The sequence below is a fragment of the Giraffa tippelskirchi genome, chromosome X (assembly GCF_054371585.1).
Source record: "Giraffa tippelskirchi isolate mGirTip1 chromosome X, T2T-mGirTip1v1.2.pri, whole genome shotgun sequence".
Classification (NCBI taxonomy): Eukaryota; Metazoa; Chordata; class Mammalia; order Artiodactyla; family Giraffidae; genus Giraffa; species Giraffa tippelskirchi.
This window is the reverse complement of record NC_137289.1, coordinates 141,274,301-141,288,715: the sequence shown is the minus strand read 5'-3', so window position 1 is coordinate 141,288,715 and position 14,415 is coordinate 141,274,301. Positions and strand designations below refer to the sequence as shown.

At 40.5% G+C, this 14,415-nt stretch overlaps 1 protein-coding gene across 7 annotated transcripts in view; it reads left to right on the top strand.

The window, feature by feature from the left end:
* LOC145536252 (uncharacterized) overlaps nt 1-14,415 on the top strand; it is a 241,829-nt gene that overhangs the window by 1,506 nt on the left and 225,908 nt on the right. For 4 of the 7 annotated variants that reach the window (XR_014075722.1, XM_081565269.1, XM_081565271.1 and 1 more), the window contains exon 2: nt 2,328-2,527. The exons of 1 other annotated variant lie outside the window; for it this stretch is intronic. Coding sequence is in view for 4 of the 6 variants with exons in the window: in XM_081565269.1 (XP_081421395.1) it covers nt 2,328-2,425 (98 nt within the window). In the remaining 2 variants the exon portion in view is untranslated. Of the gene's footprint in view, nt 1-61; nt 685-2,327; nt 2,528-13,922; nt 14,092-14,415 lie in introns of those variants that run through there. 2 more of the 7 variants (XR_014075721.1, XM_081565268.1) reach the window with 2 other exon arrangements.

Sequence of the window (14,415 nt, the reverse complement as noted above, 5' to 3'; positions counted from 1 at the left end):
GGTGGTCCGGACCGGAAGCCAGGCCACGTGACCCGGAAGCGGCTGTTGCCAGGGCTAACGCGCCTGCGCTCTCCTGAGTGCGCCTCTGTGACGCGCGCGGCTGTCCGGTCTATTTTGTGGGGCGAAGATAGTGTTTCACGGTGCCGTTTATTGACCCTACTAAGCTGGGCAGGGAAGGTCCGTACTTCCAAGAACCACATTCGAGCTCTGATAACTCTCGGTGCCCCAAGAGGGTGGGACGGGGCCTGTAATCGCCGGTGATGTTGGTGAGGGGAGAGGGGAGTGCTGCAACTCGGAAGAAAACAAAGCTCTTTCGTGGAGCTCGTGCACGCGTTTAGAGGGCTTTTTGCAATTACTTTGCCTCAAAACCATCCGGAATCCGGCCTTTCCCGTTGCAGTGCTACAGTCCTAGACACCTTTTCGCCCCAAACTGTGCAAGTGTGTGTCTCTTGCCGGGGCTTGCCTCGCCCATCCTCAGTGCTGCGAACCTGAGGAGTTACTGTCCGTTCCCTGCTGAAAAGCCCAACCGGCACCTCGTCAAGATTCCGCTTCTTTCACCCTGAGTTGCCCCTCTCCTCCCCCACAGCCACTTGGTCTCCAGTTTAGTCTTGCTGACGACGCTCTGCCTGGCATGCCCTTGCTCTCAAATGTCACAGCTCCTATGAAGCCTCACTCTCAAATTCTGTAAGAATGAATTCCCTCTTTCACCCATATACCCATTAGCACATCTTGAGTTTTCTTCATTTTACATCCCAGCCTAGTTCTCTGCCTGGTATATAACATCACTAATAAATGTGAGTTGACTGATATGGACTCTAAAACGGTAGATTTGTTAGTTAAGAGCCATGGTGCTGAGCATTGTGTCTGGCACATAATGGATGTCCATTTTTTTTCAAATGAGAAAATAGTTGAATCATCCAGTCCGACTCATTTTTTACGGATGAGGAAAGGGGAGCCCCACGGGATTAAGTGACCTTGCTTGAGCAGCCACGGGCTTCTCATGTCGAATGCTATTCATTATCCCAGTCACCTCGGTTCTTACAAAGGAAATTTATAATATTGCTTTTGTTAAGCTGTGGACTTTTTGCAGAGGTACCCAAACATAGTCGCCAGAATTTTTTCATGGCCCAGAGGGAAAGTTTTCCAGGAAGCGAAGTTTAATCATCTAAAGGAATCCTTTATTACGGGATTGTGTTCTTTTCATGTGTGTTAAAATGTCTGTAAAACTAAGTACATAATAGGGATTTGGGGGCATTTTTTAATGCCCTTCTTTGGCAAGATAAAAATGTATATTACCTCCCCTTTCAGATACTGCTATGCTGCTTGGAAATTTTCCTACTAATGTGTATGCTAAACATTTACTGTAATATTAAAAAAGTGGTCAACACAAAGCACAGAGTTGACTTTCTGTAGGTCTTTAGGCCCCCTGCCCAAATTTCTCTCAGCAACCTGACCAGTCCTGTCCTAGAGGCACATATTAATGTCCCATTTCTCCCTTATTACACAAAACAGATGCCATTAGCCAAAGACAGATCTAATACTATGTAATGAAAACTCGCCCTATGAATCCAAATCCAGAAAAGCTGCTTTTCTGTGCAAAACTCATGTCCTCAAGTTTCCTGAGATAACTACCTCCAAGTTTAAAGTCGTTGGTTATGTTCCTCATCTTGGTCTGTGGTTCTGAAAACGAGGACGGGAGACTTGCTGATGACATACTGGCAGTCTCTGATGTTCCTAGCCAAGAAAAGGTGGGGGTTAAGGGGAGGGAGGGAAAGGAATTATGGGAAAAATAATTAGCAGCTGAAAGCAGCTATTACATAATCTTGGCTGCTTATTAATTTAGCAGAAGGAATGGCTTATTAAATTCTAATAGCAACAGCACAACTGCAAACAACCTAGCAATTAACAGTGCAGGGCCCATTATTTTGTTAATATGTTCTCTTCTTTTGGCAAGTGTATAAGAACAAAATTTATAGAAGCAGATGGTCTTTTTCAGTAGATTTTAGATGGCTTATTCCCCAGTCTTAGATTAAGGGTTAATTGTGCATTCACTGTGAAAGACAAAAGGAGCACTGTTACTGTCGTTGTTGGTAATTAACTGCTTGACTTTGATTCCCACAATTTGGAAATTGTGGGCTTTGTTTGTATAGAGGGTTCTTCTCACCTAGTAGCTTCTTCATCTGTCATGTTAATAGGGTATCTTGTTTTTAGTCCTCTGCTTTTGTTACCTGTGTGGTCCTGATTTCTTGATTGTTATTGATTGATGGTACAAGAATTATTTTTTATGAAAAACTAAAAATAAGATTTTGTACTTTTTTCTGATACAGGAGACATTTATTACACTACTGTTTCTAATGGAAAAAGAGCATGTGGTTTCATGGTGTACAGCTGCCAGATGTTTCCCAGGTTTCAATGGTCCTGGTAGATAAAAGAAAATTATCAAGGTCAGAAGAGAGAAGACATTTATCAAGAAATAGAAATAACTGTGTTCCAAGTGTACAGAAGGGGAAGAATTGAAGTATTTCTGGTAACTTATCTTTTATTTATGTTTTTATTGAGATGTAATGGACATATAACATTATATTAATTTCAGATGTATAATATGATTCAATAGTTATATATATTGCAAAATGATTGCAGTAAGTCTAGTTAACATCACTTGTTTTCTTTAAAAAAAAAAGTGCCTAGCTTTTATTTGTACTAAATCCAAGAGGTGAGGGTGAAGTAGAGATTTCTACCTTCTAACAGTAAAATTTTGAGATTTTTATAGTTTTTCAAAAATAGTTTTAATTTCCTGTTAAATATGTGATGGCCGTATATTTTTATCTCCTCTCCCTCTCAAAATGCCATTAAATGAAAAAAAAAAAAGGAATATTTATTAAAGTATAGACCCACATGGACAGCAAGGGAAGGGACATTAACGTGAGGGTGTCAACAAGGGTGTCATTAAGCGCTGACAAGGTACATCATTAAGCACTGACAATTTAAGTAAAAATAGTACTGTATATTGAGAATATGGAGGACAGAAGTGAAGGGATGTTGAAACAGTGCTAAGCCCTCATGCAGTAACAGAAAATAAATCCAGAAATAGAGGGTGCAACTAAAAAGATCCCACATGCCCCAACTAAGACCTGGTGCAGCTAAATAAATAAATAAATAAAAATGAATATTAAAAAATACATAAGATTAAAAAAAAAAGAAGAGAATTAGCATTATTAGCATATTTCAATACCAGGAAGTAAATTCCAGAAGCAGTGATGTCTTTCCAGGAATAGAATCTTGAGGTAGGATGTAATAAAAGTTATTATTACATTTTATTTTAGTGTAGGTTTTAGTTTTTTGAAATACTGTAATGAAGTAGATAAAAACTCTTCTGTTAATGCTAACATGGTATTATGGATTAGGGTTCCTTTAGTCAGTCTATATATTATGTATTATTTATTAAATGTCTTCTAATGGAATTCAGTGTTGAATCAGTATAGAAAATCACAGCAAGTGTAAAAAAGATACTTAGAGTTTGTGAATTTGCATCTCCTAAGATAAAGTTGTTCTAAGGAGAAAACTGGCCTAAAATAATGAGGATTTATGAACCAAATCATTTCAAGTAGAAAGAGCTGTCACTGCCACAGAATCCTCCACAATGAACTAAAGAGAAATGTGGAACATACGTTCTTTCTTGAAGCCTGTTTCCATAGCTTTGAAAAAAATGCAGGAAAATGACTCTTCTCCTTTTAGTATTACGTTAAATCAGGGATTCTTAACCCCGGGCAATTTTATCCCCCACCAGCGGACACTCGGCAGTATCTGGAGACATTTGGGTTGTCACAGTGGGACAAGGGAACTCAGGAACAGTTGTTGATGCTGCCGTAATGCACAGAACAGCTTCTATGACAAAGAATTATCCAGCCCAAAATGTCAGTAGTGCTGAGGTTGAGAAACCTGAGTTAGTCAATGAAGAGGTTAACATGCAGCAACGGAGATATCATACAGATATTTCAGGAAATGAAATCAGCACTTACCTTCATATGTTTGTTTTCTCTTGGAATAGTCGGGGGCATTCTTAATATTTGATAGGTAAAATCTGTAACTGCTGAAAAGGCTGGCCACACATGTGAGGCAGTTAAGTCTCTAACCTAACAAGAATAAGCTATCCAAATGGGAGTTTTTTCAAAGTGATCCTGGAATATTAGTGGAAGTTACTAACAACCAAGATCCATGAGGTGACTATTCCATCCATTCATTCATTAACATATATGTTTATTATGTTTGCTCTCTGCTTGGCACTATGGAAGGTAATGTAGATACAAAGACAAGTAAGATGTTGACTCTATCCTAAAGCTCCAAAATGATTTCTCCTGACACAGAATTCCATGTCTTTTGGCAACAAACTCTGGATGGTCAGGGGAGCAATCACCAGTCAAACATGTGAATACATTTTCTTTTAGGAAACCTCTAGAGATGCTTCATAGAACTTTAGATTTCTGTAACTGACATCTTTGTAAACAATCTGCCTTGATGACCTCCCAGGGCTCTTCACAGTCTTTTCATTCTGTGCGTTTGCTACAACACTCTTAATTCACAGCAGTATAAGAGATTCAATATATTTTCAACAAAGAAGTTTGAAATAATTTTCTTTTGACCTGGTCCTTAAAATGAGACGTTTCAGCAGTAATCTAACTCAATTGGACCAGTGGTTCTAGGATATTCTTTAGGGGACTTGTGAAAACACAAGATGGCTGGGCCTTATCCCCAAAGTTTCTGATTTAGCATGTCTGAGGTAAGACCTAAGAATTACATTTATTTTTTTCCTGTTTTAAATTGAAGTATAGTTATTTTATAAAGTTGTGTTAATTTCTGATATACAGCAAAGTGATTCAGAGAGGCACGTGTATATATTTATATATGTATATTTATAAGGATATATTCATTTTCAGATTCTTCCATTGTAGGTGTTGTTTACCTATGTTATATGTAGTAGTTCCTCACTGTTAATCCCGACCTCCTAATCCATCCTCCTCCTACATTTCACTTTTGTTATCCATAAGTTTGTTTTCTATATCTGTTGAGTCTATTTCTCTTTTATAAATAAGTTTGTGTCATTTTTTTAGATTCCACATATATGTGATGTCATACGATATTTTTTTGTGTCTGACTTACTTCACTTAGTATGATAATCTCTAGGTCCATCCATGTTGCTGCAGATGGCATTATTTCATTCTTCGCTGAGTAATATTCCATATTGTGTGTGTGATATTTACACACACACACACACACGCCACATCTTCTTTAGACTTCCTTGGTATCTCAGTCAGTAAAGAATCCACCTGCAGCGTAGGATACCCGGGTTCAGTCCCTGGGTCAGGAAGATCCCCTGGAGAAGAAAATGACAATCCACTTCAGTATTCTTGCCTGGGAGATCCTATGGACAGAGGAGCCTGGCTGGCTACAGTCCGTGGGGTCACAAGGGTCAGACACGAACCACCACCATATCTTTATCCAATCATCTGTCAGTGGACACAGGTTATTTCCATGTCTTAGCTATTGTGAATAATGCTTCTATGAACAGAGTGGTGCATGATTCTTTTCAAATTAGAGTTATTGTCTTTTCTGGATATGTGCCCAGGAGTAGGATTGCTGGATAATATGGTAATTCTATTTTTAGTTTTTTAAGGAACCTCCATACTATTCTCCATAGTGACTGTATCAATTTACACTCCTATCAGCAGTGCAGGAGGGTTCCCTTTCCTCCACATCCTCTCCAGCATTTATTGTTTGTAGATTTTTTGATGCTGTCCATTCTGACCCATATGAGATGTTATCTCACTGTAGTTTTGATTTGCATTTCTCTTACAATTAGCGATGTTGAGCATCTTTTCATGTGTCTGTTGGCCATCTGTATGTCTGCTTTGGAGAAATGTCGATTTAGTCTTCTGCCTGTTTTTTGAATAGGTGTTTTAAAAATATATATATTGAGCTGTATGAAGTGCTTGTATATTTTGGAAATGTATCTCTTGTTGGTCACATCTTTTTGCAAATATTTTCTCCCTTTCCATAGATTGTCTTTTTATTTTGTTGGTGGTTTTCTTTACTGTGCAAAAGCTTATAAATTTGATTATGTCCCATTTGTTTATTTTTGCTTTTATTTCTTTTTCCTCAGGAGACTGACCTAAGAAAACATTGCTATAGTTTATGTCAGAGAATCTTTTGCCTGTATTCTTTTTTACAAGTTTTATGGTAAGAGTTGCATTTCTAACGTTCCCAGGTGGTGCTGATGCTCCTGGTCTTAGAATCAGACTTGGAGAACCACTGTGTGTTAGTCGCTCAGTCGTGTCTGACTCTTTGCAACCCCATGGACTGTAGCTTGCCAGGTTCCTCTGTCCATGGAATTCTCCAGGCAAGAATACCAGAGTGGGTTGCCATTTCCACTACCCTATAGCAAAAAAAGCTATGATAGCTAGTAGAAAAGTTCTCAAAGCCAGTGATTGTGATATAATTTTCCCAGACAAATGACCTAAAGGAAACTTGAGATCTGAATATTTTTTATTGCTGATCTCATTAAGTCTTATAACACTGGGAAAGTAATATTCCCAGTTATATGAACCTGAAACTCAATGTATATACACAACCCACAGTTGGCTATGATCATGATGTGCCTTGTACAAACTAATGTACTGTAATAGTCCAAGTTAGAAATTAGGGCACTTAGAGAAACTTGAAGGTTGTACCATAAAAATCAGATTTTTACTTGATGAATATCACTACTGATATAAATTTTTTTTCAACTGCTTCTGCCAAGTGGGGATTACCTCTAAATACTTGGTCAGCAATTACAGACATGAGGTAGAAGGGAGAGAGTTGAGAGGGACCAGCTAGACAGAATCTGTATCCCTGGATAAGGCAGAAACCACTAAGTAGTATTTTAATTAAAATCTGCCCTTTCTCTTCCTTGGCACCCGGCTACCCTGTTCCTCCACCTCCCCTGCAGTTATATAGGCCCATGGGGCTGAGATCAGGCTATGAAATGTGGATGGAAGAGCTGTCAGGCTGGGCCCAGAAAACCTTCCACAAAAAGGTCTCTTCCCTCCCTCCCTCCTCAACCCTGCTTTTGCCCCCTGGATGTGGACACCCAGGGTGACCTTGGAAATCAGGCTGTGAGGATGGCTGAGTTGCTGTCAGCCTGGGTTCTTGAATGACTGCATGGAGCAGACACACAGACCACTACCACCATCATCATTCCTTCCACCAATTGTACTTTAAATGAATGAAAAATAACTTTATATCAAGCCAGTGATTTTTTCCAGGTTCATCTGTTACAACTATTAGTATTACTAGCCATCCTTGCAAACCGTTACATACTTTATTACAAAGAGAAGGAGCCATAACGATGGGAAGAGCGGTGCATTTTCAAGTGGCTAGCTTTTTGTCTCGATTCTGAACCTGCTTTTTGTGCTCCTACGTGTGTCTCCCTTCGATTGAAATATAAAGAGAAACCTTATAAAATCTTAGTTCAGAATTTAAAACTACTCATCTATCAAAAGGGCAGAAAAGACTGATTTGAGATTTTTCATTAACTTTACATTCATCTGGCAAAATATAGCATTTGTACCAGGCAGTAGATGATGCAAAATTTAAAAAATCATACGACTGAAAGAGCCAAGAAAATGGCTTGGTGGAGCATATTCTGGTGAACTATCCCTAATTGTCAAAAGTGGATGATGTTGTCCATTTCTTAGAACCAAGATACCAAAGCTGACAGTTTATTTATGATCAGATTATATCCTTATCTTCTAAATACTACAGGACAAAGTTAAAACATTATCCTGAAACTATTTAGAATACATGTACATTTCAATTGAATGGTTTGAAAACCTTTTAGAAATAATACATACATTTTAAATGTAACAAATAAGTGAAATAATGGATTTTTAAAGGTCGCTTCACTTAAAAACTTCATTTTACAAATAAGGAAATTTAGCCCCAAAAAAGTAAACAAATTGCTCAAGATCATGAGGAGCCCAGAGCCCTGTGTTCTGTCTCCAGCCACTGATTTCCCACCATAGTCCATTGTCTCCTGCCCATAAATTACTAATCCATTATATTTAGACAAAAATAAACAGATAAACTGGAAAACCACACACCCACAGCACCTCAAAATACAAACTCTTCTTTATCTTTCCTTTCTGCTTGGTACTAAAGTATTTCTGTCTGCACTAGCGAACTGAAACCTTTGCGATCTCCAGGATTGGGATAATGTTTTACTAATCTTTCTGTCACAGAACCTAATCCAATACTTTGCATAGAGTTCAGTTCAGTTGCTCAGTTCTGTCCAACTTTTTGCGACTCCATGGACTGCAGCACGCCAGGCCTCCCTGTCCATCACCAACTCCCGGAGCTTACTCAAACTCGTGTCCATCAAGTCAGTGATACCATCCAACCATCTTATCCTCTGTCATCCCCTTCTCCTCCTGCCTTCAGTCTTTCCCAGCATCAGGGTCTTTTCCAAGAAGTCAGTTCTTCCCATCAGGTGGCCAGAGTATTGGAGTTTCAGCTTTAGCATCAGTCCTTCCAATGAATATTCAGGACTGATTTCCTTTAGGATTGATTAGTCTGATCTCCTTGCTGTCCAAGGGACTCTCCAGAGTCTTCTCCAACACCACAGTTCAAAAGCATCAATTCTTTGGTGCTCAGCTTTCTTGATAGTCCAACTCTCACATCCATACATGACTACTGGAAAAACCATAGCTCTGACTCTATGGACCTTTGTTGGTGCAGTAATGTCTCTGCTTTTTAATATGCTGTCTAGGTTGGTCATAACTTTCCTTCCAAGAAACAAGCGTCTTTTAATTTCATGGCTGCAGTCACCATCTGCAGTGATTTGGGAGTCCAAGAAAATAAAGTTTGTTACTGTTTCCATTGTTTCCCCATCTAATTGCCATGAAGTGATGGGACCAGATGCCATGATCTTAATGTTGAGTTTTAAGCCAGCTTTTTCACTCTCCTCTTTTACTTTCATCAAGAGGTTCTTTAGTTCCTCTTTGCTTTCTGCCTTAAGGGTGGTGTCATATACGTATCTGAGGTTAGGCAATCTTGATTCCAGCTTGTGCTTCCTCCAGCCCAGCATTTCACATATCGTACTCTGCATATAAGTTAAATAAGCAGGGTGACAATATACAGCCTTGACGTACTCCTTTCCCGATTTGGAACCAGTCCATTTCACATCTGGTTCTAACTGTTGCTTCTTAACCTGCATACAGATTTCTCAGGAGGCAGGTAAGGTGGTCTGGTATTCCCATCTCTTTAAGAATTTTCCAGAGTTTGTTGTGATCCACACAGTCAAAGGCTTTGGCGTAGTCAATAGAGCAGAAGTAGATGTTTTTCTGGAACTCTCTTGCCTTTTCTGTGATCCAGTGGATGTTGGCAATTTGATCTCTGGTTCCTCTGCCTTTTCTAAATCCAGCTTGAACATCTGGAAGTTCATGATTCACATACTGTTGAAGCCTGGCTTGGAGAATTTTGAGCATTACTTTGCTGGTGTGTGAGATGAGTGCAATTGTGCAGTAGTTCGAGCATTCTTTGGCATTGCCTTTCTTTGGGATTGGAATGAAAACTGACCTTTTCCAGTCCTGTGGCCACAGCTGAGTTTTCCAAATTTGCTGGCATATTGAGTGCAGCATTTTAACAGCATCATCTTTCAGGACTTGAAATAGCTCAGCTGGAATTCCATCACCTCCACTAGCATTGTTCGTACTGATGCTTCCTAAGGCTCACTTGACTTCGCATTCCAAGATGTCTAGCTCTAGGTGAGTGATCACACCATCATAGTTATCTGGATCATTAGGATCTTTTTTATATAGTTCTTCTGTGTATTCTTGCCACCTCTTCTTAATATCATCTGCTTCTCTTAGGTCCGTACTGTCTCTGTCCTTTATTGTGCCCATCTTTTCATGAACTGTTCCCTTGGTATCTCTAATTTTCTTGAAGAGATCTCTAGTCTTTCCCGTTCTATTGTTTTCCTCTGTTTCTTTGCATTGATCACTGACGAAGGCTTTCTTCTCTCTCCTTGCTATTCTTTGGAACTCTGCATTCAAATGGGTATATCTTTCCTTTTCTCCTTCGCGTTTTTGCTTCTCTTCTTTTTTTTTTTTTTTCTGGTGGAACAAAGGCGTTTATTCAACATATTGTGGGCATATATATACTCTCTTACCAGATAGCCCTTTTTAGCAGAGATAGGGATCAAAGATCTAACAAGTCATCTAGAAAGCCGGATGCTAGAATTATTCTCTAGAGAGGGGGTTGTAAGAGTAACTTTACATATCAGAAAGGAGGAGACTTGTAAATGGCTGCTGTTCACCATATGGAATTTCCATATGAATGAGATACATGAATTTCTATTATCCCCGAAAGCCGGCTTGCCAGCTCTCTGGCACCTGTATTCAGGTGCTGTTAAGGAACATAGAATTCATGCAAGACTGAAAACAGCACACAGGAAGCCTCCTTTTAGATGTATCCTGTCAACTCCCCCTGTTTTATTATATTTGTAAAAAAAGGTGCTGACCATATGAGTTTGCTTAGTATAAACCAATCTTATAGAAAGGCAACGGTAAACAACAAATAAAGTCACCAAGACAAACACCAAAGTTACAGTTTCAGATCTGATGCTGTGAATAATATTTTGAAATCAACCTCGTGGGTATAGCCCAGATAATTAAACTGCTAGTTGCTCAGCTAAAGTCTCTAGATTAGTGGAAGAAGGCAGACGTTTTAACAACGAGTTCTTTTTGTACAAACAGCGAGGCATTATTATGTATATTTCATAAATGAATTTTGACTTGTACCCAGTTGTAGGTACTATAATTAGATTGACCAGGAGTAACACAGTATTGAGTAGAATCTCAATCACAATCAAAAGGGAATCATTTCTTAACAAGCATATAGTAGCAATTAATACAGGTTACAGAAAGTAAAGTCTTATTAGCATGTCCTTGTAAAATGTCTGTTCCAAGTTTCAAGTTTTTAGGTGCTCGCAACAGGTTTCCAGGTGTCTCGTAGTTTAGGCTCAATCTGTTTATTGGTCTGAAGGCGAGGTGGGGAGATTTTTCTGTTAAGTCACTCAAGAAGTCCTTTGTCATGGTAATGAATTCTTTCCCTAAGGTTTTTGTAGGGTAACCATGGTTTACAATTTTAGCAAAGTCTGAAAGTCTTTTTTGGGAGGCAGGGTGAAAGCCCAAGTTTGTCGGAATTCTGTTGGTACCCTGCAGGAAGGAAGGACTTCATAACCTAGAGAAATGTTAATTAGTTTTTTCTTCTACTTCAAGGTACGAGGGCCCTTTAATGCTCTAGGAAGAAGGCATATGTATAGAGTCATTAGTAGAAACAATTAATCTTCTCTCCATCCATTTTATCACCTGGGGTAAAAAAGGGGTTGTGTATGAATGATTAATTTGCCTCGGGCGAAGGAGTGGCACAAGCAATCAGGCTAAGCATAGCTAGGAAAATGTTTTCTGGATTCTGCGGCATTCCCTGTTGAGAGACTAAATATTCAGCTCGATTAGTAAGGGTTTTTATTTGTCCCCAAGCGGGGAGGTTATAAGGTTGATGTCGCCGAGGGTGGCGCTTCTTGGAGGTCTTTAGAGCTGCCATGGTCTGTATTGGAATTTCTTCCTCCTGGGGTTTTTGTTGTTCCGTCTCTGTTTTGAAGGCTGGGGGCCCCCTTGGGTTGAGTTTTCCGAAGGGGGAGCCATGTGAGCTTTTTGGATCCATCAGCTTTAATAAGCTTTCTGGGGTCACTCTGCCCGACTTGCCGTATCGCAAGGCCCTGTTCTGGCGCGCCAATTGTTGTGGTCCTTTAATGGACGGGAACTTGGGGGTACAGAGTCGACCGATAAGAAAGTAAGAGAGGGAAGAAAAGAGGCTGATATTCCCTGGTTTACACAGTATGCCAATATAACTCTAGGACAAAGAGCTAGCACCGTCTACGTAGGCTCAGGGCGCCCTCTCGAACAGGTCTTGAAAGCCCGGGCAAATAAGTAGACACGGTGGACACCTGTGCTCCGTGGAAGCAGCCTGAAAGGGAGAGAGGGAGCGAGGGAGAGGAGAGCGAGAGCGAGAGAGTGAGAGAGAATGAGGAAAGACGCGGGGACCAGTGCTCTGGTGGAACAAAGGCCTGCTTCTCTTCTTTTCTCAGCTATTTGTAAGGCCTCTTCAGACAACAATTCTGCCTTTTTGCATTTCTTTTTCTTAGGGATGGTCTTGATCCCTGCATCCTGTACAATGTCATGAACCTCCGTCCATAGTTCTTCAGGCACTCTATCAGATCTAATCCCTTGAGTCTGTTTGTCATTTCCACTGTATAATCCTAAGGGATTAGATATAGGTCATACCTGAATGGTCTAGTGGTTTTCCCTACTTTCTTCAATTTAAATCTGAATTTGGCAATAAGGATTTCATGATCTGAGCCACAGTCAGCTCGCGGTCTTGTTTTTGCTGACTGTGTAGAGCTTCTCCATCTTTGGCTACAAAGAATATAATCAATCTGATTTCAGTGTTGACCATCTGGTGATGTCCATGTATAGAGTTGTCTCTCTTGTGTTGTTGAAGGAGGATATTTGCTGTGACCAGTGTGTTCTCTTGGCAAAACTCTGTTAGCCTTTGCCCTGCTTCATTTTGTACTCCAAGGCCAAATTTGCCTGTTACTCCAGGTATCTCTTGACTTCCTGCTTTTGCATTCCAGTCCCCTGTGATGAATAAGACATTGGTTTTTGGTGTTAGTTCTAGGAGGTCTTGCAGGTCATCGTAGAACCATTCAACTTTGGCTTCTTTGGCATTAATGGTTGGGACATAGACTTGAATTACCGTGATATTGAATGGTTTGCCTTGGAAACGAACAGAGATCATTCTGTCGTTTTTGAGATTGCACCCAAGTACTGCATTTTGGATTCTTTTGGATTCTTTTGTTGACTATGAGGGCTACTCCATTTCTTCTAAGGGATTCTTAACCACAGTAGTAGATATAATGGTCATCTGAATTAAATTTGCCCATTCCAGTCCATTTTAGTTCACTGATTCCTAAAATATTGATGATCACTCTTGCCATCTCCTGTTTGAGCACTTCCAATTTACCTTGATTCATGGGCCTAATATTCCAGCTTCCTATGCAATATTGTTCTTTACAACTTCTGACTTTATTTCCATCACCAGTCACATCCACAACTGGGTGTTGTTTTCACTTTGGCTCTGTCTCTTCATTCTTTCTGGAATTATTTCTCCACTCTTCTCCGGTAGCATATTGGATACCTACTGACCTGGGGAGTTCATCTTTCAGTGTCCTATCTTTTTGCCTTTTCATACTGTTTGTGGGGTTCTCAAGGCAAGAATACTGAAGTGGTTTGCCATTCCCTTCTCCAGTGGACCTCATTTTGTCAGAACTCTCCACCGTGACCCATCCGTCTTGGGTGGTCCCACATGACATAGCTCGTAATTTCACTGAGTTAGACAAGGCTGTGGTGCATGTGATCAGTTTGGTTAGTTTTCTGTGATTGTGGTTTTCATTCTGTCTGCCCTCTGATGAATAAGGATAAGAGGCTTATGGAAGCTTCCTGATGGAAGAGAGTGACTGTGAGGGGAAACTGGGTCTTGTACTGATGGGTAGGGCCATGCTCAGTTAATCTTTAATCCAATTTTCTATTGATGGGCAGGGCTGTGTTCCTTCCCTGTTGTTTGACCTGAGGCCAAACTATTGACCCATGCCTCCACTAGAGACTCCTGGACACTCAGAGACAAGTCTGGCTCAGTCTCCCACTGGCCTCCAAAGTCAAATTCCCTGGCAGTTCTCAGTCCCTTTGCTGGATCCCCAGGTTCGGAAATCTGTTGTGGGTTCTAGAACTTAACAGTCCAAGAATTTCTTTGGTATACTTTTTCTGCAGTTTGTGAGTCGTCTGCTCGGCAGCTCTATGGTGGGGCTAATGGTGACCTCCTCCAAGAGGGCTTATGCCACATGCAAGGTGACCCAGGTCTTCTGCAGCCGGAGTCCCTGTCCCTGTGGTAGGTCACTGCTGACCTGTGCCTCTGCAGGAGACACTCAAACACTGAAAGGCAAGTCTGGCTCAGTCTCTGTGGGGCTTCTGGTCCTGGTATGCACAAGGTTTTACTTGAGCCCCCTGAGCATCTCTGGAGGGTTGGGGTTTGATTCTAAACTTAATTTCGCCCCTCCTACTGTCTTGTTGGGGCTTCTCCTTTATCCTTGGACATGGAGTATCTTTGTTTGGTGGGATCCAACATTCTCCTGCTATGACTATTCAGCAGCGAGTTGCAATTTTGGAATTCTCGCAGGAGAAGATGAGCGCATGTCCTTCTACTCTGCCATTTTGTTAAGTCCATAGAGTAGATGCTCAGAAAACATTACTTTGAATTGGATGC